At 33.4% G+C, this 26,861-nt stretch overlaps 1 protein-coding gene across 1 annotated transcript; it reads left to right on the plus strand.

The window, feature by feature from the left end:
- Positions 1-6,545: 6,545 nt before the first annotated feature.
- LOC106713668 (homeobox protein HMX3-B) lies at positions 6,546-26,598 on the plus strand. The gene is made up of 4 exons (XM_014506510.2): positions 6,546-6,719; positions 13,801-14,111; positions 22,406-22,509; positions 25,945-26,598. Exons 2-4 carry the CDS (start codon positions 13,831-13,833, stop codon positions 26,583-26,585), a joined length of 1,026 nt encoding a protein of 341 aa, XP_014361996.1. The 5' UTR covers positions 6,546-6,719; positions 13,801-13,830; the 3' UTR covers positions 26,586-26,598.
- Positions 26,599-26,861: the final 263 nt, after the last annotated feature.

A 26,861-nucleotide genomic window follows, 5' to 3' on the forward strand; every position in this document is an offset into this window, starting at 1 on the left:
ACTTCTATCTTTAGGCTATTTATCTATGGTCAAAATATATATTCATAAGGGAATAATTTAGAATAGCGCTGTGAATTCCTACATTTCGGATAAACGCGTCCATAATATGATAGAAAAGGCTTTATATTAATACTATTTTTTTGCAATTTATAAACCATAGTTAAGTTTTTTAAAAATACCTATTCAGGATAAAACTGTGTTGCCAATAACTTGCGAAACTACTAAATTGGTAGGATATTTAATACTTGTGTGCTTAGAACCTGTATTTTTGTAATATTTGGTAAGTTTTTAGTATGGTAATATTGATGTTCACCAATGTTGCCAATTAAAAAATAAATTTTTCGTTTTCTTAGGTAAATGTAAAGACTAGTCAATGTTACTGAATGATATTGTGTTTTTTTTTCATTGTGATGATATTTATTTTTAGTTAAATTTAAGTTTTGATTTTTTAATGTCTTAGTTTTTCTTTCTTTTTTAATATCCGCAATTTAACTTAAGATAACCATCTTGCTTTCGAAAAACTTTATATGCTGTAATTTTGTAAAGAGAAAAAATAATACGAAATAAAAAAATTAATTTTGTGACATTCAAAATCGTTTTGTTTTTAAGAAGATAAAAAATAAAAAAGTATCTTTTAACCGTAAAATTCTACAGCAGTAACTAAATACATAAAACTAAGTATTCAAACATTTACATTGACTATGCTTTAAAGTCGTAACTTATCGTATAATAGGACAGATTTCATATCTCAAAAGAAAAAAAGAAATACTAAAAATTAATACACCGAGTACTGTCAAAAGTGACAGCTGTCAAAAAGCATCTATGTATTGCCACTACTTTTAAATTTATTACCTTTTTTATACAAAATAATTTTATTCAGCTTCAAAAATGAGCATCTAGACGTGAAAAGGTAGTAAGTGATTTATTTCTGAATGCATACTTTAAAAAATCGTTCAGTACATGTTTTTTGACTATTAGCAAATACTCAAATCTTTGATAAATGTATTGACTGATTAATTTATCTGATCCGGTGGGTATAAGTGACACTAAATTATTATAGCACACTAGCGCCATCATTGCAATGTGAAAATAGCATAAGACTCTTGTACTATAAGTCTCTTTATGTATTTTTTATTCATTCCGCGATAGCAGCGCCTCTCATCGAATCAGATAAGTTTGTCGGATAATATTAATTTCGTTTGTAAGTTTCGATCTTCCAATGACTTTACTTGGATGAGTGCTATTTTGTAAATATATACTTAAATGCTATTGAAATAAAGTCTATGTTTGCTGTACCTCATTTTGTTTTTTTATATTGTGTTGTAACGATGTTTTAATGTATGTCTTAATTTTATATATTTAAGGTTTAAATTAATTCGCATATTAAATTTTGTTAATAAAGACAATTTTTAAAATTGGAATTGATTCAAAATTGGATCTTGTGATTGTATGAGTGACTGAAAATTAAACCTTATGTACTTGTGTATAGATACGAAAATGGAATGGAAATGTAATCTGTATGAATACGTACGGGGTATATGTACATTTGAAAAGTCCAATTTTTATTATCTCTGTATAACGAGTAGCGTATTTACATAGCATATATATGATGTTTAAATAGTTACGGTGAGAACGTTTTATACGTAATGTTGTTGAAAAATAAAGTATTTTGAACACATTATGGCTTTTATTATGGTCAAAAACCCCGTCTTTTCTTAATAATTTTATCCATGACTAGTCTGTAAGCAGGGTTGCCAGGTCGCCAAATCTACTAGCCGACAGACCAGCCAGTTTGGCCGGACATTTGGGTAGAAAGATCGGACATCCTATATTATTTAGGATTTTGTCTCAGTATTAATAGGTACACTCTCGTTTGGGAAATGTAAAAAGCCTAACAAAAGCCGGAAAACCGTTTATTTTGGCCGGATACGCAATCAAAAAGCCTACCTATGTCCGGCTTTATCCGGACGCGTGGCAACGCTATCCGTAAGACATGGGGCGTATCATATAAAAGTATAAAAGTAATTTTCACCATGGCTGTGACGTCACATTTCGGATCTTTGTGACAGTTTGTTTCAACGCCATCTATTGGCAATTTGAATTAGCAATGAAACTGTCTATTTAATATTTCCAAAAATACAATAGATGTCGCGAGATTGTACACAGTTTTAAAAATGTATATATAGATGTCGCTATGAACCAGTTGTAGTTAGTCAATTAGAAGCTTTTGGCCGTGCGAAATTAAAAAAAATCTAGTAATAATTAAAGCTTGTGTCACTCAGTGATACTGTAGCATCCTAGTGACAAAATAATTTTCGAATTAGGTCTGGTAGTTTTTAAAGACTGAGACTCCGTCCGCGTGGAATTAAAAAAAAAAATTAAGAAGTCTATGTGTTCTTCCAGACTATGTTCACATCTGTAACAAATATCGTCAAGATCCGTTGAGCCGTTCCGAAGATACATTCACACAAACATCTATCCATCAATCTAAACATTCGCATCTATCTATCTTACAGGTATCTATATATATAAAAGAAAGTCGTGTTAGTTACACTATTTATAACTCAAGAAGGGCTGATTCGATGTGATTGAAAATTGGTGGGCAGGTAGCTTAGAACCAGGAAACGGACATAGGATAATGTTTATCCCGTTTTCTATTTTTTATTCCTTGCGGACGGAGTCGCGGGTAAAAGCTAGTTTATAATATTAGTAACATTAGATCGATTTCTGAAATCGGTTCAGCAGATTATAGATGTAGTAGTCGTTTTTGAGTTTATTTGTACATATATACAATATTATTAAAAATAAAAATCTTTCAACTATATAATAATATGTGCAGATAAGTTAAAATCATAATAGACTCCGTAATATTACTTCAACGATTGGAACTAATCGTGTGACGCAAATTGTTCTAACTTTCTCTTTCCCTTCCCACCCCTTTTCTTATGAGGAAAGGATGGGAAGGGGAGATGGATTTGATGGAGGAGGAGATGCATAGGAAGGTTAAATATTCTCTTTTTGTGCGTCTCCTCCTTCGTCGATTAAGGGTAGGCAAGGGTCACAATTGCGAATGTCTATGGGCAGCGGTCGCTTCGCCATTTCGGCGAATTCATGTGCCCACTTGCTCGTTTGCCACTTTGTAATATAAAAAAAAATTCCAATTGACAAGTGACTGTTCTAGTTTTAAAACTAGAAATTTTCGTCAATCAACAATTACTGTTGGGATCTATTTATGACCTAACCTATTCATTCATTGCTCTTCATCCATCACTCCTGTCAAGTCCTGTAGAGTAACTAATGTGATGCGATACAGTACGTTTGTACAAATGGTAAGTTTTATATAAGCTGCAAATATTTAAGTCATTTTTATGCCAACCTATGAAGTTGGCAAATTATCAAGCGACCACATTAATTCGCCGAAATAGCGAAGCTACCGTTGCCCATAGACATCCACAATTGCAGATGCGTTGCTCAATCGATGGAGAAGAGTACGCAAAGAAAAAGGGTATTTCCAATTCCTATACTTCCCCTTTCCATCCTATCCTTATAAGAAAAGGATGAGAAGGGAAATGCGACTTAAACTAGGTTCACACACTCTTCAGATGAAACGCGGAATTACTTCCTTATTTGTCTTCTGTGTGGTTGTGTGTTCACATGCGAGCCGGCCCATTTGCAACAGATGTTGTTGCTGGCGTCTACCATTGTTATATTGTAAATTACTGTAAGTTGACATTAATTTAATAGAACGAGAGCTTATAAGTATAAATCATTATTATTACTAACTAGCTGTCGCCCGCGGCTCCGTCCGACCGGAATTAAAAAAAACGTAATAAGCTGCCTATGTGGTCTACCAGACTATGTTCTACATCCGTGCCAAATTTCATAAAGATCCGTTGAGCCGTACCGGAGATAACTTCAAACATCCATCCATCCATCTAAAAATTCGCATTTATAATCTAATATTATAATTAATGAGATAAGATAGCAAGATTAATATTAGCCCGAATTTATTATATAAATCTATTATATAGGTCTCGTTCTTATTTCCCGATCTTATTCAATGCAACTTACGTACTACAGTACTTAGTTAGTAGAGTCACTTAACAAAGTTTTTTTATAACTTATTCACTAAAAAACTATATAGGACAAATTTCATAAAAGTCGCCCAACTATACAGCGGTTTGATGACGACAGACACTCATTATCCTTATACTTAACCTACATTGATTTATATTTTCCAACGAGCATCCAAATATAGTAACAATTAATGAGACACTTGCATTGAACTTATTTTTTTTTATATTACAACGTGGCAAACGAGCAAGCGGCCAAATGAATTCGCCGAAATGGCGAAGCGATCGCTGTCCATTGTCATTCGCAGTTGCCTACTTTCGATCGACGAAGGAGGAGACGCACAAAAAGAGAATTTTTAACCTTCTTATACATCTCCTCCTCCAGCAAATCCAATTTCCCTTCTCATCCTTATAAGAAAAGGGTGAGAAGGGAAAGAGGACTAAAATTAGGCCTCTTTTTTAATACGATAAATATTACAGATATTAGATAGATATATAATTTAATATGATAAATTTTTTAATAAAATATTGCACTGAGCTATTGTTTAATTAACCATTTACATTTTAACGAATTTAAATAAAAAAAGCCGAGTCATTATAATAAAATTAAACAATAAGTTTGCAAATAAACTTTGATAGTACATTGCTCAGTCGTTACAATATCCCTTCTGAAATTAGTGTGGTAGCCGGGGGCTCTTCCTCTCCTCTCAGCGCCCTAATGACTAATTTGCCCCCTAATTGCCCTTGTATCAACCCCCGAATGGGGGATCGTTTTATTTACAGTCTATAAGCCAAAGAGCATAAAGATATTTGTATAATTTAGAAGACGTTTAAAACTTTAACGAAAACAGTTTAATCTATATCTATATATATAAAAGAAAGTCGTGTTAATTACACTATTTATAACTCAAGAACGGCTGAATCGATTTGACTGAAAATTGGTGGGCAGGTAGCTTAGAACCAGGAAACGGACATAGGATAATTTTTACCCCGTTTTCTATTTTTTATTCCGCGCAGACGGAGTCGCGGGTAAAAGCGAGTTTATAATATTAGTAAGAAGTAAGATTAAAATTGTCTTGCTTGATAATGATTTTATTTTGTTCTGTACTGCTCAAAGGTAAGAGGAGGCTTCGCTTTAGTGCTCCGGATTAGGTTATCTAGGTCAGCCGTCCTGGGGGGTCCACCAAAATAGGTATGGATCATAATTAATAAAATACAAAAGGGATACTATAGGGTTCCAAAGGAAAATTCCATCACAAGTTTATTGTGAACTGAATAAGGGGTACCTACTGGAATAATCAAACATAGCATCTAGGGTTCCGTCAAAAACTTCACATCGCAAAAGGGTTTGAGAATCTGATCTAGGTTATATCATACATTTCGGTACATATAGTATGTATTCGCGTTAGTATAACTGCTTTTATCCGACTTATTAATCTACAATATTACATTGCTAGAAAAAGGGCAACAATATAAAAATATTTTATTTCTACATCTTTGCTCATTTATACTATACATATTATACATCACTAATATTATAAATGTGAATGTTTAGATGGATGGATACTTCTTTGAAGGTATCTCCAGAAAGCCTCAATAGATCTGGATGTTTGTTACGAGTATAGACTATAATCTGGAAGAACATCCGCCACTAGTTACGTTCTTTTTAATTGCCCGCGGAAGGAGTCGCGGGCAATTAAACAGCTAGTATAAAATAAATATAAAAAATTTCTCAGCCTTATTTTTTTAGCAATTAATATTGAAAAAAAAAATTGCTTAACACTCTTATTGTTTTTATTTTAATAATATTTAAGTTGTCATCGTAATTAAAAAGACAACTTGATAATAAATAAATATTATTAATTCGTAGTTAATATATAAAAAATAAATATTTGAAAATCTAACCTTATCGTAAAAGTTAAAACTAACAATTACAATATTAAAATAATTTTAAGTATAAAAAATCAAATTGCCGTAAAACAAAATTAAACGAACAATATCTGAACAAAAACACATCTAAAAGCGGTTAACAATTTCCTTACAAAAGAACCTTGAAGATGAAAGTAGCTAATGTTCTAGAAAAATCTATCTAAACCAAGCTACGATTTCTCCGCAATCTTTATCAAGCAGTGACACATATGGAGGCCAACACGCAAACTCTTAAAGCATTATTTACCGTACAGCAAACACGAAATCGTCGCTCCAAACCATCCCAGTGTTAAATACCGACCCTTAATTATGTTATACTTTAGGCTATTAGTCGGGTTTTGACGATCGATCTGAACACATGACATGCCATTCTAAATCCTACTAACTCAACACTCAATGTCTTTAAGGGTGCTTTTTGTTTGTAACAATAAGGGTTGGATTGCGAAGGGGATGGAGGTAGGGCTGGCTCGCAAGGGGTGGCGCCGCGGTTGAGAGCCGCCCCAAAATGTAAGGGTAGTTTGTCAGTCTATGCAATATTGTTGATCTGTACACACGCTTCCAAACTGCCTACCCCCTTTGCGATATGGACTGAGGACATTTTGTCATTTTCTGTGTTATAAAGTAATATTTTTGTGTAGTGTTATGCACTATTAAGTGACGTGTTTGTTTTAAAGTTATAGAACTGTGGTTTAATAAGGAATTTCAGATTATTTTCAGGTATATTTATATTATATATTTTTTTTAGTTTAATAGATAAATAAATATTAAATATGTTTGATTTAGAATTAAATTAAACTGGCAGTAATTGTACATTTCGATAATCTTATTGTTTTCACAGTATTCAATGCGTCAACGTTTTTTTAAAGAGTTTTAAAAAGGAAGAAAAAATAAACAACATGTTACTATAATAATAATACAGTATCAATGATTTTTTTTTTCAAATATCAGTAGGTTATTTCCTACGATCAATACCCGCCGTTCACGATTACATATTCTTATATCACATCCGCTGATAATATTAATATCTGATTTTCCACCAACTAAGAAGGCTTTACATCAGAGAAAGAACAATAGGTTTGGATAAATAAAACAAAAGCACGTAAAAGAAAAAAAATTTACTCCTTGTAGGTATATAATTAGCTTATACATTTGTGTCATAATAAAACACTGAATAACATTTTAATGTTTTTTTATATTATACGTTTGCAAACGTTTAAAATACATGTATCCGCTGAAATAGCGAAACTACTTTTGACCAAGGACATCTGCTATTGCAGTAGCTTTGCCTACATTTAAATAACGGAGCTGACGCTCAGGAAGAGAAATACCACTTCATATGTGTCTCCAAACCCATAACCGATTTTGTTGGGATTTTAATCTAAGGTACCTTATGTATGCGGGATTAACTTAGACTTTGTCTGCGCTGACGAAATCGCAGGTTAGCACTAATATAAAAATAAAGGCAGAGACAATGAAACCAGTTTCGGGGTTAATCACATACACGATATTTAATATATTATAATAAACTCCGAAACTGGTCAACCGATTTTGATTAAAATCCCTTATTATGTGTAATTTGATCCAATTTATAAGATGGGATAGTTTTTACTTATATATTGAGTTGCCGAACTCAATATTCGATCTTAGAGATTGAGCCGATGAATTACTTTGTAAATAAGGACGTAAAAGAATCGATCTACTTGTAATCGACAAATAAAAGCTTTTTAAATACTTTCTGACTATCTTTACATGCTTTAATTAATAATTAAAAACTTTAGAAAAGCAATAATTGTTAAGTGCGAAACCTATAAAACTTAGTCGTCGAGTGGTTTTGTTCGCTGCGACATTTGTCAGCTCCTTGGGGTCATGGTGCCATGTTAAATTACTGATAAATATAATTATGTAATAAAAAAACAACATTTATATCTGACTAGCTGACGCTTGCGACTCCGTCCGCGCGGAATTAAAAAAATATATAAATAAGCCTATGTGTTCTTCCAGACTATGTTCTACGTCTGTGCCACAATTCATCAAGATCCGTTGAACCGTTCCGGAGATACCTCCAAACAAACATCCATCCATCCATCTAAACATTCGCATCTATATATATAAAAGAAAGTCGTGTTAGTTACACTATTTATAACTCAAGAGCGGCTCGATTTGACTGAAAATTGGTGGGCATGTAGCTTAGAACCAGGAATAGGACATAGGATAATTTTTACCCCGTTTTTTTTTTTATTATTCCGCGCGGACGGAGTCGCGGGAAAAAGCTAGTTTATAATATTAGTAAGATAAATACATTACAATCTTTAATTTGAATAAATTGTTATTATTATATTGTGAATTAAATTTCATCACTGTAATGTGTTGCGAGCCTTAATTCCGTTATAATTCTGTTGTCATTTGTAACAGTTATTTCGTGACCTTTAAGTAATTAATATCCTGTTACTTAATTTAATTAACATGGTCAGCATTAGTAGAGCTAAGCCGAGCTTTTGTCATGTTTGTAGCGACCAACATAATATTAACAATATTTCGGTAACATTTTTTAACGAAGTCACGAAAAAGCTTCTTTCGAAATAAGAAGTAACGGATGATTATCTTACAGTGGGTTTCTGAGATCTAAGTCCCGGTATAAAATATATCCCTGTCATTATCTTTGACAAAACAGAAATAATAATAGGTTTTAAATGGAGATTTTGGTGTAAAAAAACTTACGGTGAGTAATTTCATGCGGAACTACGTTTCCGAGGTCTGCATTTTAGATATCTTATTCCGCGTTTTTTTAAATTTCAAGTCAAATTCTGTAATATTTTGACTATAAAGAAAAGATATGATTGTTTATTTGCATAGAATAGGCTACAAAACTACTGAATCGATTTATTTAATTCTTTAACTGTCGGGAAGCTACACTATCTAAGGTTTACATAGGCTATATTTATAACTAGATTTATTTTTAATTCCGTGCGGACGATGTTTTTTTTTGAGGGTAAAAAAAGATAATTCTTTTTTTTTTTAAACTGTTTTGATATATTCAGTTAGAAACAAAAAACACATAAAAAACCACAGGCCACAACTAGTTTACCCGCTACATTTTCAGTTATATCAAAACTTGAAAGCTTACTTTTTATACCAGCAATATCATAATGTTGGTAATCTTAACCCTCCTTACAATATGACAGATGGCCACTTGCAGATAGGCATCTAGCGGCCGTAAACTTTACGCGGCTGTAAAACTGAGTTAACCCTTCGCATGCTAATCGAAGTGACGAGTCTTATTAATTGGACCACTGTTACACCGTAACGTAATTTATATTCGATACTGAAATACTAGTAAATTCATTATAATATTGCAGTATAAAACATATTGGTATAGATTAAATACATATTAGAATTATATTTTGTCCGCGACTCAGCGCGGAATTAAAAACAAACTTAATTTGTAGCCTATGTGTTCTTTCACATTATGTACATCTATAGAAAATTTCACCGAGATCCGTTAAGCCTTCTTGGAGATTGATACCTTCTAAAAGACATACATCCATCTAAACTTTCGCAGTTATAACATGAGTAAGATTTTGTGTATTAAACTTAAGAGTGTTAAATAAATAACTTATTTTAACTGTCATAATTAAATTTAAAGTAAAACATTTTTGGTTGCTATATAAGTAGGTACTAAGTAATACAACTTGATAACTGACTGTTAGCTCACAAGTTTAACATAAAACAAATGCTCCAAAAATATAAGAACTTTGAATCATGTTATTTAATATGCCATTTGTTATAAGTTACGCCACGGTGTGAGGGGCGGCCGAGCACCTCGTCTCAACGCTCTCTAAAAGGGTTGAATTTTGACTTTGTAATATTTTTTTTATAACTCGACAGTTCAGTTGAAACTTCATTTAGAAATTAAAATGAACGCCTTTGTTATTAATTAATTGCTTACGTTATCTGTACATATTGTGTTAGTGATTGTTATCTTAAAACATAAACCGAACTCTTTTTTATTTTATTTGAACATTGTATCGTCTGATATAAATTAGGCTACAAAGATATTTAGATAAAAAATTTACTATATTTATTGCTATGAAAAAACAAAGTTTTAATTAATACAAGTTACAAAAACACCAACAAAAAAGACTAGTTTATTTTATGCTAATACAAACCTAATCATCTTCTTTAAAATTCTTTTTTCTTGATGTGATTTTCCCAATAATTCAAATGTAAGATTATTTGGTATACTTTAACCACCAACAAAATATGTATTAATATTTTGACAGTTCAATCAATGTTTAAAAAAAACATAACCTAAAAGAAAGTTATACGCGGGAACACTTACAAAAGCATTCAAAGATTATGTGAGCGTAGTGTGCTTCATAAAAAAGTTAATCGATTCGAAACTATATCGATTACAAAACTTACGCGTCATCGGATAACAGCCGGCGGAGTTTGTGTGATTTTATCTATGTATGTTACGTATCTTATTACTGTGGCTTTCCAATATCGAACGTGTTTAAAATTATATTGCTATCCTTTTGATTCTTATTAAAATAAATAAAGACAGCGATATGTTTTAATGAAATTATATCAATATAGGCAACTTACAGTTCATTAAATTGTTTTGTGAGATATATTCTATCTTGATAATATTATACGTAATTCGATAGTCGAGTTTGAAATTTAATCTAAAAAAAATTAATTATCTGATTGTCTTTTAGTAAATATTGCGAGGAGTTTCAACTGCCATCGGTGACCTTCACAGATACTTTATTCTACTAGAATTGAATTCAAAAAGGAAGATCTTACTTACATTTATCTGGTTGCTCAATGACCCAAAATGTGCCTTTGCCTCTCACACAAGATAAAGCTAACGCCGCCTGAGCTGTTCCGTTACTTAACAGAGAAATCTGTTCTTAATCTGTTCTCTGTTCAGATATTCTAAAGTATTTTTTAAAACGTTTGCATAATTTAAAATGTTATGCAAACCACTAGCCGCCATATTGTCTGATTTGACATTAACATTCTACCGCTTTATCTATAACACGCGATTTCGTTATAACGCTTCGCAATTAGCAAAAGCTATTTCTATAGCGCTTCTAATTGCGAAAAGCGAAATGTTATCGCACATAAATTAGCGTAATTTATCAACGCGTTCAATTTTCACCTTTAATAATAATTTGTCTGCTATCATGAGTCATAGTTGAGGACATTACATTTGGGAATTTGGGTGGTTATGTATTATTTGAAGTATAATTTTAGGTTATATAATATTGTTCAGTCGTAAGTCGGTTATTTCAGTAATTGTTTTGGTCGTTTACTAATAACTGACAAGGGACGTGATAGTTTGAAATATTTTTTTTCTAATTCATGACGTCATTTGAAATGGGACACAATTATGCCTGTTGTTATAACATAGAAAGTAACTATCGGAATTATCATTTAAATATCGCAGTTTTATTGTTAGAACGCTTAATAAACTTTGTAAAAGTATAATAAAATAAGTTTATTGTGTTAAATGTGATTCTCAAAAAACTTAAAATCTCTTTACTAATTTATTATTTTTAAACGTGTAATGGAAGATTAATAAAAAAAAACACTGGCCACAAAGACAAAAGAATAAACAATTTAAAAAACGAATTGCAATCTGGTAATGGCTGACGCTGTGATCATTTCCCGCCGTATTTCGCGTCAAAATTATTTTGTTAATTGCCGGCGGGCGCCGACGGCCGACAGTGATATCGACACTGTCTTTTTAAATCAATTTGCATTTATATGTAAACTACCAAAGAGTGTCATTGACATAAAATAGTAGACATGATACGCGCCATTTTGTTAAAAAAGATAAATATACTCAATGGATATGAAAGTATTTCGTAAGAAAACGACGAGGTTTTAAATAATGTATGTCTCCGGTATAATTTGTAATTTAACTAGGCAAATCTTAAATGCAGAAATAAAGTTGATTAAGAATAACAATTTGTAAAATTATTAAAAAATTATATAATACTTGGCCATTAAAGTGATTTGTTTAATATTAACATATAACTAATTCAAACACTGACAGAAAACTAATACAACAATTAGTCAAGGCAAGCAAAGGCCGACCTATACTATCCAACAATCTCTATTACAAACGAAACAGTTACTCTTCCAGTTTTGGGTTTTGGCACAGTAATAAAAAATAGATAACTTTATTCAATTATAATTTTATTTCTAACACTATCTATATATATAAAAGAAAGTCGTGTTAGTTACACTATTTATAACTCAAGAACGGCTGAATCGATTTGACTGAAAAATGGTGGGCAGGTAGCTTAGAACCAGGAAACGGACATAGGATAATTTTTACCCCGTTTTCTATTTTTTATTCCGCGCGGACGGAGTCGCGGGTAAAAGCTAGTATACTATAAAATTACGAGCTGTCGTCAGGAACTCTATCCTTGCGGTATTAAAAAAACCTTAACAAGTACCCTATATGTTCTTCCAGACTATGTTCTACATCTTTGCCAAATTTTATCAATATCCGTTGAGTCGTTCCTGAGATACCTTCAAACAAACATCCATCTAAACATTCACATTTAAAATATTAGTAAGATAAAACCAATAGGATATGTATATTTTTTTTTAAATCTATATCTATATATATAAAAGAAAGTCGTGTTAGTTACACTATTTATAACTCAAGATCGATCGAATTGATTTAGCTAAAAATTGATGGAGAGGTAGCTTAGAACTAGGAGACGGACATAGGAACTTTTTTATCTTGTGTGCATTTTTTGTATTCCGCGCGAACGGAGTCGCGGGTAAAAGCTAGTATATTAAAAAAATTATGATAAGGTAGAAATGTTCGTGAGCTCTCCCAAGGCAATGGCTTTAACTAGTACAATAATTAATTTACAAACGTATAAGTTCTACATCATAGTTAGGAGTACGTTGGTATAAGAAACATCCCGGCATAAGCCACGCCTTAACACGTTTAACATTATTTATAATTCAGCATCCTTAAGTGCGTTATTGTTCTTAGCCTTATTTAGAGATATCCCCCGGGTATTTGAATAATATTAAGTAGCATCCCCCTCTATTATTCTCCGCCGTGAATAAGTAATGGGAATTATATACTCAGACCGGGGAAGTATTTAAGGTTTCTGTTAAATCATATTAAGCGAGATTCTTAAGGATTTTTTATAACAGAGGGAAAGAAAAATAACAGAGGGTGGAAATGGATTATTTCGATAAAGTAATATTTTATGGCATTAAATATAAGTTAACTTATTATAATTTCGCAACGGCTCCAGGTGCCTTTTCGAAATTTACCACAGATAGTCTTTATTACCATATGATTTTTTATAGCAAAATGTGGCAAATGACCGAACAGCTATTGGAATTCACCGAAATAGGGAAGTGACCGTTGCTCAAAGACATCTGCATTTGCAGATGCGTTGCCAACGCAGGAGGGAACGCACGCACAGAAAAAAATCCTCTTCCCCAGCAACCCGTCCCATCCCATCTCTCTTTGTTATAAGTAAAAGAAGTGGGAAGGGAAAGAGGACTAAAATTAAGACTTCGGTACGTAATCTAGGAAACGTGGAAAAACTTTTATATACTACACGTCTGTCTTCTGTGTGGTCACAGTATTGAACCTATAATATTATAGTTGAAATTACCTCTGTGTTTTAGAACTTTTAAGGTAAAACAAAAATCAAAAGAATAACACTCAGGTGTAAGAAAATCTCCTTGAAGCTGAGGTGCTACTATTTTTTTTATAACTGATGTTTGTTAACACTAAATTTTATTACAGATGACCATAAAATGAAGAGCTAAACCCAAAATGGACTCCCCGGTGTCATCCCAGGATAATGATATCGAAGTCAACGTGGTGTCCGGTGCGAGCAGCCCGGATATTACGTCATCACCGACTAGAAGAGAACAGAAGAGTCCTTTCTACGAGTTGAAGAAGGATAAAGAAGAGAAAGCGACTGGCAGCGCGCCGTACACCAGCTTCTCTATTAGTTCAATATTAAATAGAACGGAACCAAGAAGAGAATCGAATGTTCTAGAAGCTGCTTTAGCAGCTAATCATTTCGGATCCAATGACGCGATGTTATCAAGGTATGTAACTTGGCTTATTGATAGTAGTTAGAGAAAGAGTGTCTTGAATGGTACGCCAGTGTTTTGTTTGATTTTTAAGTCTTTTTTTTAATTCCAAAAGAGATATAAATTTCTATTTTATCGTCGTTGTTATACACACACACATATATATATATATATATATATATATATATATTGTACAATTGGTTTTTTAATGTAAAAGTCAATGCTGGTTGGTAATTACTATTTAAAATATAGTAACATATTAGTACTTATAACTGATAATAATATAACAATTGGCGTAAACAATTACAAAGACGCAATAAAGATTATGAATTTCATTTCTGATTCTACTTTAGCTGACGACAACTTGAAAAGTAACAAAAATTATACAAAATTAATTTTCGAAGCTCACGGATTTTAATACCGATGGTCACAATATATCTCTAGCTGTTGTTATTAAGATGAACACAACAATAACCAACATTGTATATAAATGTTTCCACAACCTACAACTTTGATTCCTGAAAGTCTTAGAGGCTGTAGACAATACGCCTGCAGACAAACTGTAAACCGAACAGAAGTTTCCAGTTGCTACAGCGACGAGCTTTTTACAATAGGATAAGGAATTTTCCGTATAATGTACTATGCATATTTATAGTTGGAATATAAAAGTATAATCGTACTTCAGGGCGGAGAGTATTTATATCCGCTTGCACTGACTCCTTCTTTTATATTTCATCAAAAATAGATCCAGTCGCTTAGAAGATGACATTGAAGTCACTTCTAAAGACACCTTTGTTTATATAATTAATTTGCATTGATACATCATGTCTGGTGTCAAACTGAGTGACATTACTTCTCTCACATCCTTCACATGCGCAGTTTAGAACGATACAAGTTGTATTTATTTTTATACAAAACATATATGAGAAATTGTAACCATGAAATTCTACTGTATTAAAACTTAAACAAAGAGCACTCCAACGGCTATCCGTTACATACTCAATAGATACATCTTATTTGGGGTTCCTATATACCATAAATCTCCATCAATGTAGGAAACACAGTGGTTCTCTTAACTAAAGTGAGAAAAACGATAAAATGTTTAGTGTAAATGTTACCTCAACAAAAACCGTAATTAAAATAAATCCATTAACTTTTAAACAGCTATTTTTAAGCAATAAATCCATTACCGCTATCCAGTAACCGATCGATCGTCGAGATTAAGTCCCGTACAGACCGCGGTGGCCGGAACGATCGGAACATTATATCAGCCGCGGTCAGCGCAAGTGCCCTGCTACAACTAACTTTGCCCTCAAGTTATTTAAGTGAATTGACTAGCTTGCCGACGGTAAATGATATTTTGCAACTCTATTATTAAGTTATTTAAATAATACCTCAGTTTAATATTACTCAATGATTTAAAATGGTATGTCTGTTCCTTACACGTCATGATCTATTTAAAAGTAAAGTGATAATTGAAGTTTTCACAAGCGCAGTGTGGGCCCACAGTGGACCGAGTTTATTTTTCTAAATTAATTATTTTTCAAAAAATCGTAGAAGATCTCTACAAGTTTTCGTTGCACCGAATTCGTAGCAATTGCGTAGAATATCTACGATATAGCGTAGAACTACTTCACCAAGAGGAATACTGCTCAAGCAGCGCTATTTTTCTCGAGTAAGCGCCGTACTATAACTATGATGAAGTAATATAACACAACAGAATCAATATATACAATTTTAGTGTGTAGTCTATAGGTATTGTAAAAATAGGGAACATCCAACGCCGCACATAATCTACGTGGTTATTTTCTAAATGAAATTAACAGTGGTTTTAGATCATTCAAATAATAAACAAAACAGTATGTTTTGTATGTTAAACCATAGGAAGTCGCATCCTGATCCGAAAAACTTTTCCCTTAAGCAAACAAAATAAAACAAAACCTCAGCAACTATCATTTTGGCCGTTTAATCCCTAAAAGGAAACATCATTACCCGACCTAATCAAGTAGGGGCTTACAAGCAGTTTTCCCTTTATAGGGCGAAACGACCCTTTTATCTGGCAACATTGTGCGTAAAAGCCAAAGAAGCGCGTAAATGGCGGGAAACAAATTGGGGAACGGCGGACTGTCTTGTCCGACATGGCGGACATCTTGACGTTTCATTTATTATCATTATTCCGGCAAATGTAGATGTGTCAGTACTTTGACTCGACAAGACTTTGCGACTCTTTTTGTAATAAGAAGACGTGTTTACGTCTATTTTGGTAACGTTGTTTCTTTATTTAAAAATGAAATGAAATAAATAATATTTGTCTACGATTTTACAGTAGCATCGTGCTTGAAAAAATATTAAATAAAATTTAAATTAAATGTTTATAAAGACTTCGACTCTTGTATATACCAGTCTCATTAGCTACTACAAGTACGTCTCAGTAACATCATGATTGTAAAGTCATATGGCCGACCATATGGCAATTTTCTCGAATGACTTACTAGAATCAAATATTTGCCATACAATTAGTAAATACAGCTCTGTCAAAAAAACTGGTTTATCAAAAGATTTAATTTAATAAAATTATTTACTTTGAAATGTATTATTTGGTTTAATCATCATCAGCTCACTATACGTCCCCACCGAGGGGCTAGGAACCTACCCAAAGTTAGGGGTGACTAGACCGTAGTTAGTAGGTCGACTACACACATATACACGAAGTTTTACTCTACCATAAGAACGTCGGATATATGTATATATGTAAATAGAAAATCAAAAACACATTGCTAAATGGCGGGATTCGAACCAAGGACCAGTAGATTACAAGTCAAGTGCTTAATCCCTGAACCGCCGACGCCATTTGGTTTAAAAGGACAACAAATTTTACGAAGAAAATTATGCGTAACTTAAAGACATCTGTTAAAATCTTCGTTTTCCTCTGGTTAATTACGCGGCCGGCGACGGCGGACATTCCTTGCGACGGCTTGCAAACAATCTGTCATTCCGTAGCCATCTTGTAGACAAGTTTTTTGTTTCTTTTTTTAAATCGTTACACTCCCCCAGGAGTCAAGACGTCCAATTAAGTAATCTTAGAAATAAAAATACACAATATTTTACCGTGCCTTTGATTAAAGACTTTAAAAGATTCAAGGGATGAGAGCTTTTTTTGGCTTAATTAGGAATGGTTTATACAGGGTTGTTAACGATACGTTGAGATATTTTGTTTTCTCTGTACCATTTTAAGATCTTAGAATACAATAAATTCATAAATTACTAAATTGTCTTATGATCACGAATTGTCGGTTAGTGAGATTTTACTATTCGTATTTTAGTTATTTCTTTTTTCAAAATTGTTTTTAATTTTCCCAGCTTGTAATATTATTTAAATATACTTCAATAATAACTCACGTAATTCTATGTTAATAATATTTTTAAAAGTTACTCACCATGTGTATGTTAATTTTTTTTAATTTAATCCAAGTAGTAACTTTAAAGGTTATTCAAGTAGTATTCAACAAATCGAAAGCTTCCGTTGGTGAACCCCATTCAATATGGTCGGTGTTAATTCTAAAGAGCTGCTTCACCCTAAATCTTGACGGTGAGAGTCTTTGGGGCGGTGCAATGAAGCTACTTACCCCCTCGTAAATATAAATAATTTAAGAGTACGGTCTAAGTAATAAGAGGTTGTCTTTTGAGACGTATATTTACTTAGTTTATACATAACCTTTTTGAACGCTTTACGTAAATAAAAATTGGGAAAATTATTTTTAACTAGCTTTTTCCCGCGACTCCGTCCGCGCGGAATAAAAAAAAATAGAAAACGGGGTAAAAATTATCCTATGTCCGTTTCCTGGTTCTAAACTACCTGCCCACTAATTTTCAGTCAAATCGATTCAGCCGTTCTTGAGTTATAAATGGTGTAACTAACACGACTTTCTTTTATATATATAGATATAGATAGTAGATTATATGGAAACATTATAAATTCTTTGTCAAAACTTAAGGCAATGTATTAAGAAATATCAACCTCATCTACCACACTGTAATATCATTCTTCGAATTAGATCAACCGGCTACGGGTGAAAAAGTTATTTTGTTATCATTTTGCAAGAGTACGATATTTTTTTCACTGTTTTACACTTATTATATCGCTGGTGACACTTTTGATAATATAAAATTTCATAACATTTTCGATAAAGTTTTTAACTTAAAAAATAGTTTATTTTATTTAAAAATAACTTATAAAACATTTCTAGGTTTCCGAGGGACTATTATTTAAATAATACATATTATTATCAGAAACTTTACTAACATTTATTGAGTCACCGCGCACAATCGGTACTGGCGCTATCTCAAGAGTAAAGCAAACTGTCACTTGTCAATCGACAACACTGACAGATGTCAATCAATAACTCAAAAACGATGTTGCCATCCTAATAAAATAAGTAAGTTCTTAACTTCCCGTTGTCCGACATATATTGAAAATATTTCCGCTACCCGCTTATACTTTGTACCAAACCCTGAACACTCAAGTTATGTACTTGAGTTTAGGGGAGCCATCTACTTACTTATCCGTTTAAGTAACTTGATATGTGCCGTGATTTTTTCATGCTTTCAAAATATCTTGAGGTTTTATAACAAGAAGTCAGGTTACGAGAGTCATTTTGTAATCTGCATAACACTTTTGTTTTTAGTGTTTAAAATTAGATGTTAAATTTTTGATAAAATATCTGTAAAATTTGGTGCAGTTCTTAAAAACTAAAACCATTGGTGGCAAAAGAAGTGTGACTTAAGGTTTCCTTAACTAAAGAATTAAAGTAAGGGTAAAAAGGTAGATCTGGTATTTTGATTTGATATAAGATTAGAGATTTTTGCAGTTAAACTTACATTAACCATATTATCGACATACAAAAAAATGTAATTGATTATTTATAATGTATTAGTTAGTGAAAGATAGAGGGAAGATTATTATAAACTAGCTGTCGCCCGCGACTCCGTCCGCGCGGAATAAAAAATAGCAAACGGGATAAAAATTATCCTATGTCCGTTTCCTGGTTCTAAGCTACCTGCCCACCAATTTTCAGTCAAATCGATTCAGCCGTTCTTGAGTTATAAATAGTGTAACTAACACGACTTTTTTTATATATATAGATGAGAATCCGTAACCTCTGCGTAACCCGCTGGATTATGTGCATGAGGGTACTGCAATTGATTTAATAAACACGAAAGCTCTGTAGTATACGCTTTTAGGGCTTTACGTGGAATTTCGAGCACGTATTGGATATTTCTACGAAATTCAATTCCAACACTGCAGGCTGCAGTGTTGACTAAATCCCATTCCACAATTCAGATGAACGAGAAAACAGACAGAATTCGACTTACTTATCTATTGTAATGTCGACTAATGTTTTTTTGAGCGTCCAAACACCGGTATAGAATGATATTCGTATTTTAAGTTTTTTCAAGGATAATGAAAGGGAAGGCGGTATGTTTGTTCAAGTGTGTGGTGACAAGGAACGCATCGTGGGTAGTCAGTAAAATTGGTATATGAAAAGTAACAATTTTAAAATCGAAACATAGCATTTATCTTAATAGTTATTCAAATTGCACTGAACAATTTGTAAAGTTAAAATGTTTCTCTTTATTTAAATAACAGTTTCAACGATACGGCGACATTTAAGCTTTAAAAGCTTTCAAGACTAGAAAAATTGTTGTTAGACGGTACACTGAGTCCTGGGAGATAAGTGAAAAGATAGCTCGGAGACGCTTTTAAACGCGTCCGAGGTTGTCCTCGTCGCCAACAAAAGGCACCCGTGTCGTTTCCACGAACAACAGATACAACTAAACACTTTATAACATAAAAGAAAAGTACAAACGCCATTATTAGTGAGAAGAGCGGAGTGTCAGGTCGACGCGCCGCGAGTGAAAGAGCTTGCGGGTGACGCGCATTGATTTTTATACCCCTCTAGGGGGGCGGGGTCCCGAAAGAGCCAATCAGAGCTCGGTGAGCCGACCAATCACGTTCTGGCTTCTTCCTTTCCGCTTTTAAAGGAAGTAGTACTTTATCGTGTAATGGAATTTGAGTTTGGAACTTCTCAGCGGGGATTAAATGCGGGACCGATGCAAATTGGTGATGCGGCTGAGTCTTTTTTGTGCTATTATCGACTTTTGTGGCTCTTTCGAGTTAAACATTGATTTGCTTTACATTGCGAGCTCATTTAAAATGTTTGCTAAATTTATTACAATGTTACTTGATATCGGGAACGAAGTTAACAAAATAAGTGAAAAGAATCGTTTTAAAGAAAGTTTAAATTTACGGTCATTTCAGTTAATGTATGTAGTTAACTAACTTAACTAAACAACATTCTCAAGAAACTAAACTGATTTTTTAATTTCATCGATTTAACTGTCCCTTAATCAATTCTTAAACAATCTCGTCGATTTCTTTTGTTGCATCATTTAATCAAATTTAATGAATAATTAAAAATTAATTAAAATGTATCACAATTATATTTATGTAGTATACTTATTACACAATAATTTTTATTTTTAAATATATTGTAACTACTTACTACACTAAATACACTGTTATTATAACAAGTAACAATACTCTTCGACTCCATTCCCTTCACAATTTTTCATTAGCAGCCGTAGCCGTTCTGTAGGCTTTTGTGGATAAAATATCGTCGATAAAGGCGCCAATCGTTATTGTTATTTATAATGTCGATACAAAATAGAGCACAACTTGTCTATAGTGATGTGATAGTACCAAAATTATTAGTTACCATTACTTGATCGAAAATAAGATTTATTTTAAAATACATTTATCTACATATTTCAATTGTTTTCCTTTTTATTAAATTATAACATCATTTATATTATGCGTTTCATCAAATCGCTGTTAAAAAATAATTAAGCGTCTACGATTTTCGCTACGAGACGTCTACGATAGTATTGTACTACAGATACGTAGCTAGTATAAATTTAGATGTTACGAACTTGGACCGGCGTAGCAATCGTCGTAGCCAAATCGTAGTATTGCAGGAATTTTAAAATAAGCGTCTAGAAAGATTTTTTTTTTGTTAAATCAGAAACAATTGTAGTGGCTATAAAATAGTGTAATCATAATTATCTTTATGAGTGTGAACTAAAACAAAAATTGCACTAAAAGTCTTTCTACCTTTAGTGCATTAGTGCATGTTTTTAACTAGTAGACAAATCTTTCGATACTTGCATCGTACATCACTAGACAAGACGCTCCCACAGGCAAGGCCTCAATCCTCTTTGTTCCCAGCAATCGATATTTATACAGCGATATCTGCTAACCGAGGAGGCTTGTTTATGTCACACAAAAGACGATTTTTCAATGAACAAATAAAAAAACATTTTTACATTTTAAATGCGACTTAAAAGACGATTTGACTTTATGTTTTATTATTGCCAGATTTCTATAGATTTAAATTCTAACTTTGTAGTAGTTGATTCTACTGTTAATGAAATTGGAGTGTCGGTATGTAATATAAAATATCATGCACATGATGAATTTGCGTTATTTATAACAAAAAAAAAACATTTTTAAAATGTCTGTCTGACTGTCTGTCTGTCCGTAACTCAATATTTGTTTCGGGTAATCTCAGAAATGGTTGGACCGATTTTGACGAGACTTTGAATGAAAGTTATATTACGTGTGCGAGAATAACATAAGCAGTTCTTCATTAATTCCACGCCGTAGAAGTCGCGATCAATAGATAGTTTGCAAATAAAAGCGAAGTCTACTATGAATTTAGTTCCTAATTCTAATGAAAATTTACTTTTTAGCCCTATTTTTTCATGTGGTGTTTTGTGTTGCTTAAAACCTGAAGAAATTTCATCATACTGCAATTTTCTTCCTAAAACTCGTAAATTTCAAAATATTTCAGCTAAAACCCTTTCTCTCACGTAACTATATAAAATTGGTTACCCTTATCTTATATATAAAATTCTCGTGTCACAATGTTCGTTCCCGTACTCCTCCGAAACGGCTTGACCGATTCTCATGAAATTTTGTGAGCATATTGAGTATGTATGAGAATCAGCCAACATCTATTTTTCATACCCCAATTAAGTTTTTTTTTAACTGCGCGCGGACGGAGTCTCGGGCGACAGCTAGTTTTACAATAAATATCTCACAAAATAAGAAGGGTGCATAGCACTCTTATTGATATAGTTTAAACGAAGTTATGACCGCCTTGTATGGAAATTGACATTACTTTTCCAATTTTTTTACGTTAGATTAACATGAGGTAATACTAATAATAATAACTCATACATTGTTACAGACTGGGTCTTATCTCTCAATGGAGCGCACTCGCCGGACGTTACGGCGGCCTGGTGCCCGCGCCCTGGTACTGGCAACGACCGCACGAACGGACCCCGCCAAGAGGTGTGTATGAATACTACCGACAATTATAACACTTAACCACTCAGACGGTATGGTTAAGACAGTGTACGTTCGCTCGCTGTGGAGTCACACGGCAATACATTTTGACACGTCCCAGGAGCTTCCAACATTCTACTTTCCTTGTCATTCTCTCAACTTCAAGATAAAACACAATGCCTAGTTTGTGTATCGCTTGTTATAGTAACGTTAGATATTTGCTTGTTTATAGTAGTAAAACAATGCATTGAAACGCTTCTCTTTATTAAATTAACCCATATCAAAGACAGTAGTAAGAATTTATAATAATTATTAGTATGAATTATAACATATCGCATGGCAACATTGTCGGAATGATGTCAGCGTGGCAGGGCGACAGGGGCGACAGGGCGACGCACTGGTACGGCCTCGCGGCGACGCTAATCGATTCCGGTATGAATCCCGCCACTGATACAGCTGTGATTTAAACATGTACAGGAATTCCTTGATATAGGACTGACTAATAATTTTATTTGGAATTAGGTACTATATACGTATGTAATATGAAGAAAATAAACTAAAATTGAGCAACATTTCAGAAAAAAAAAACTTAATGTCTCTTTTATTGCCCCTCTCAGAAAAGTTTTTACAAGTAATAAATCATGATCACTTATAATATATTATTAATTTCACGTTTAAAATTCTGAGTCCAAATTCTTACCTGATAACCACGAATATTTCAAGATTTTACACATACTAGTTAGGACGCATATTGAGTATTTATAAGAAAGAATGTTATCTAACCTGCGAAGTAAACCGATTAGAACACACATTCCTTTAGACTTTAGAGTTAGAGCCTACCTAACCCCGTAATTGTTGCAGCTGGTGTGTTGATTATCGTCTTACCAGTTGTTCTACTTGAATGAAAATGTGTCATTTTACTTGATAACTTCTGGATATCTTTTACTCTAAATAGTCAAAGAAACAAGTTTTAAAAGGAAATGAAATTAACCTCATTTTAATTTGGTTTTTTGAACACAAACATAAAAATTGTGTTCTAAAATTTATGTTACTGAAAATTGGTATAATATTACTCACTTTATACTGATATTCAAAAATACCTATATAATATAAAATAATAACGCTAAGAAATCTACATGTACGTAAAAACAACAAACGTATGCTCTAATACTCCCTTTAGTGTGTAGGCTAAAAATAGGCTACTGCAAAATAAATATAAATAAAAATATAATATTTGACAATAGTATTTATTTTTGGTCGCACAAGTCAACATTAAAATTCAAAGGTCTTTAAATCATAATTCCAAAATGTCAGAGTAACGTTACTGAAAAATAATACAACATATAAAACAAAGAAACTTTAATAAACTAAACTGTAGTTTAAAATTCGCCATCATAAATTTCTGGTTAAATAAACTCTTTTAAAAATGGAACAGAAAATACGTTTCCACATTTCATACGCTAAAAGACATGTTTACGGTAAACAAGCAATCGTCATTTCGCGTCTCCGCTCTCTCAACCCCACTCATTTCGCTTTAATTTCCCAAAACCCATCTCGGAGCGAAACAAAGGCGACGCCATTTCACGCGGCCCAAACCGACCGAACAATACTTTTCTACCATCCGCCTACAATTATCTACGTATAGCAACACTGGTGAAATGTCAAAGGTATCTCCATCTCGCTCTATCTCGCGCGTCGCAGCGCTGCTTTTCGTTTCGCGCCAAACGCTATATTGGTACATATGCTCGGTGTTGCCGCGTGCGGGTTGTTTTAATTTTCGAATGCGGTTTGTTCGGATTGATGTTACGCTTTTAGTGGATTTGTTGGCCTTTTATTTTTTATAGCAATCGATGACGTTTGTCATTCGAGATTCTACATTTGTAAATTGGAAAGGTTTTTTTTAACGGAAAAAGGATAAATGTAGGTTTTCGGTATTGCAATAGTTTTTAGACTATTTTGTTAAGGTAAAAAACTGTACGAGTTTACATATTTACTTAAAATATATAAACAGCTTATGAACTAATGTTAACGTATTTACGAAATGATTTCTTCGTTTTCATTTCAATAGGATTTGTGTTGTAGTTTTTATTATATAAGAATAAATATTTGTGTATTATGTATTATTCTCGTCTATTTCCACGAAATATGTGCATTAGCCATATGATACATACCTTCTTATGTAAATTCTGAAGACATTGAAGTGACATAGTATGATCATTGAACTGGGCCGAGTATTATAATTATAATCGCTGGAGAATTCTTTCCTCTACCGTACACCTGGTCTGAGGTCACGTCATGTGCGCAACTATGCATAAAGTACATATTTAATTTTAATGCGCAATTAACTTAAGCTTAGAAACAAAACAAGTGCCTATTGAATAATTTCTAAACGCAATTTGCCAACAAACTCATAAACTGCTTAACTGGTAAGCGTTTGTGTAAACAGAAAGCAACGCCACAAAGGATTAATTTGCTATGGCTTCTAAAATCGATGAATCACAACCGTTGGCCACAAACGAAGAGCTTTGACGCCCAACGTTATAATTAATTTGCGGGTTCAAGTTTGTTTGGACACTACACGCGCTAAAGGTCTACATAACAGGAGCTTTAACACTATAAATCACTTGTACAACGAACGGGTCTTGTTATATTGGATAATAATTTTGCCTGAATTTAAAAGAACTCAATCGAAAATTTGAAATACATTCAAAAAGAAACTTTATGTTAAGGGAGTAAGGTTTGATTTGAGAATGATATTTTATGTAGTCTTCTTGATTCGATTGTAGTGATTCATTCAACAACGCGGATGACATTCGCCTTCGCGCCGGTGACATGTTCGAATTTCGGTTTTGAATTTCGAACGCTTGCTCATTGGAGCGAAATGTAATGTAGATTAAAAACACCTGCTTTGATGCGCTTTGACTTTCAATATTTACTAACTATTATTATTTTTATCTGTATTTATTTACTTTTATTTTTTATAAATTTTATGATATTCTTATGATCTTTTTAATATGTATAAACAACTTAGTAGGATTTATTTTTACTCGTAGTACTCGTAGATGATTTGTAGGTCGATCTTATAATGGTGTCAAATTATCATTGTAACTGGACTAAAAGGTGTACAAAATACGTCCTATTGAACCGGATTAATTCAATACATTAATTGGATCTGTCACATTAACAAAAGAAACGCGTGAGTGTTGTCACAATGAAACCTTTTTGGTTTAATTACCGTTAATTCTGATTCGTTCGTCAAACCGCCCATTGAAGTTGTTTTGTTAATTCAATTTGTTTCGCCTACAGTTGTTTAATTTAGTTACTTCATTATTTAGACATTCAATTTATTTAGACAACTGACTATCTAAGCGACCAAAATGTGTATTATACTAATATTGTGTTTTAATGTAACAACTTAATAACTTAATTTTTTTGTTGTAGAAGATTCAACCACCAATGAAGAAGGCTCAGCGGGAGGTTCCCCCCGGCCGCGCAGCCCCCCTCGCGCACCTTCCCCTCCATCGCCATCCCGCTCATCTCCGAGGTCTCCGCGCCTGCACCCCGCGCTTTATCCTCAACAACAAGATCCACAGGACTCCGACCCAGATGTCGACGAAAGCGATGACTTCGATAAAGATGAAAAAAGAGATCCCAATGCCAACTTAGGCAAACGAAAGAAGAAGACCCGTACCGTCTTCTCGCGTTCCCAAGTCTTCCAACTCGAATCAACCTTCGATATGAAAAGATATCTAAGCAGTTCCGAACGCGCGGGACTGGCTGCCAGTTTGCACCTCACGGAGACACAAGTCAAGATCTGGTTTCAGAATAGACGCAACAAATGGAAAAGGCAATTGGCCGCGGAATTGGAGGCGGCCAACATGGCGCACGCTGCTCAGCGTTTAGTTCGGGTGCCAATTTTGTACCATGAATCGAGACCGACGATGCCGCATACCCCTTTACCGATACATCCGCAGTTTTCGAACGAACCCGGCGTGTACTTCCCACCTCAAGCACCGCAGCCGCTGCAGCCGCTGCCTGCGTCCCCGGTCACGTCGCGAGCTCCACTCTCTAGTCTAGTGTAGTGTCAACTTGAAGCCGCTTCAAGCGATGCGGCGGATGGACAATATTGAGTTCGATCATTTAAAAAATATAAACGTCAAATTGATGTCAAAGTGCGGACTAGTCAAATCAGTGAAGGCCAAAATTGATATTAAATGTCTTTGATGTAAGATTCATGTAAGATGTAAGTTTTTTGTTTAATAGGTTATTATTATTAGTAAATGTAACGTACAAATGTTGTCATTTATGTATATTATTGTACATAGAAATGTTTTAATTAAAATTAAATCTTCATGTAT

Source organism: Papilio machaon, chromosome 24, assembly GCF_912999745.1.
Source record: "Papilio machaon chromosome 24, ilPapMach1.1, whole genome shotgun sequence".
In the NCBI taxonomy this organism is placed as follows: Eukaryota; Metazoa; Arthropoda; class Insecta; order Lepidoptera; family Papilionidae; genus Papilio; species Papilio machaon.

What these genes read in the sequence shown, in the direction of transcription:
- LOC106713668 (XM_014506510.2), top strand. Translation starts at nt 13,831, where the DNA reads ATGGACTCCCCGGTGTCATCCCAGGATAATGATATCGAAGTCAACGTG. An exon ending in AATGACGCGATGTTATCAAG is followed by an intron (nt 14,112 to 22,405) that starts GTATGTAACTTG and finishes ACATTGTTACAG; the next exon opens with ACTGGGTCTTATCTCTCAAT. An exon ending in CGAACGGACCCCGCCAAGAG is followed by an intron (nt 22,510 to 25,944) that starts GTGTGTATGAAT and finishes TTTTTGTTGTAG; the next exon opens with AAGATTCAACCACCAATGAA.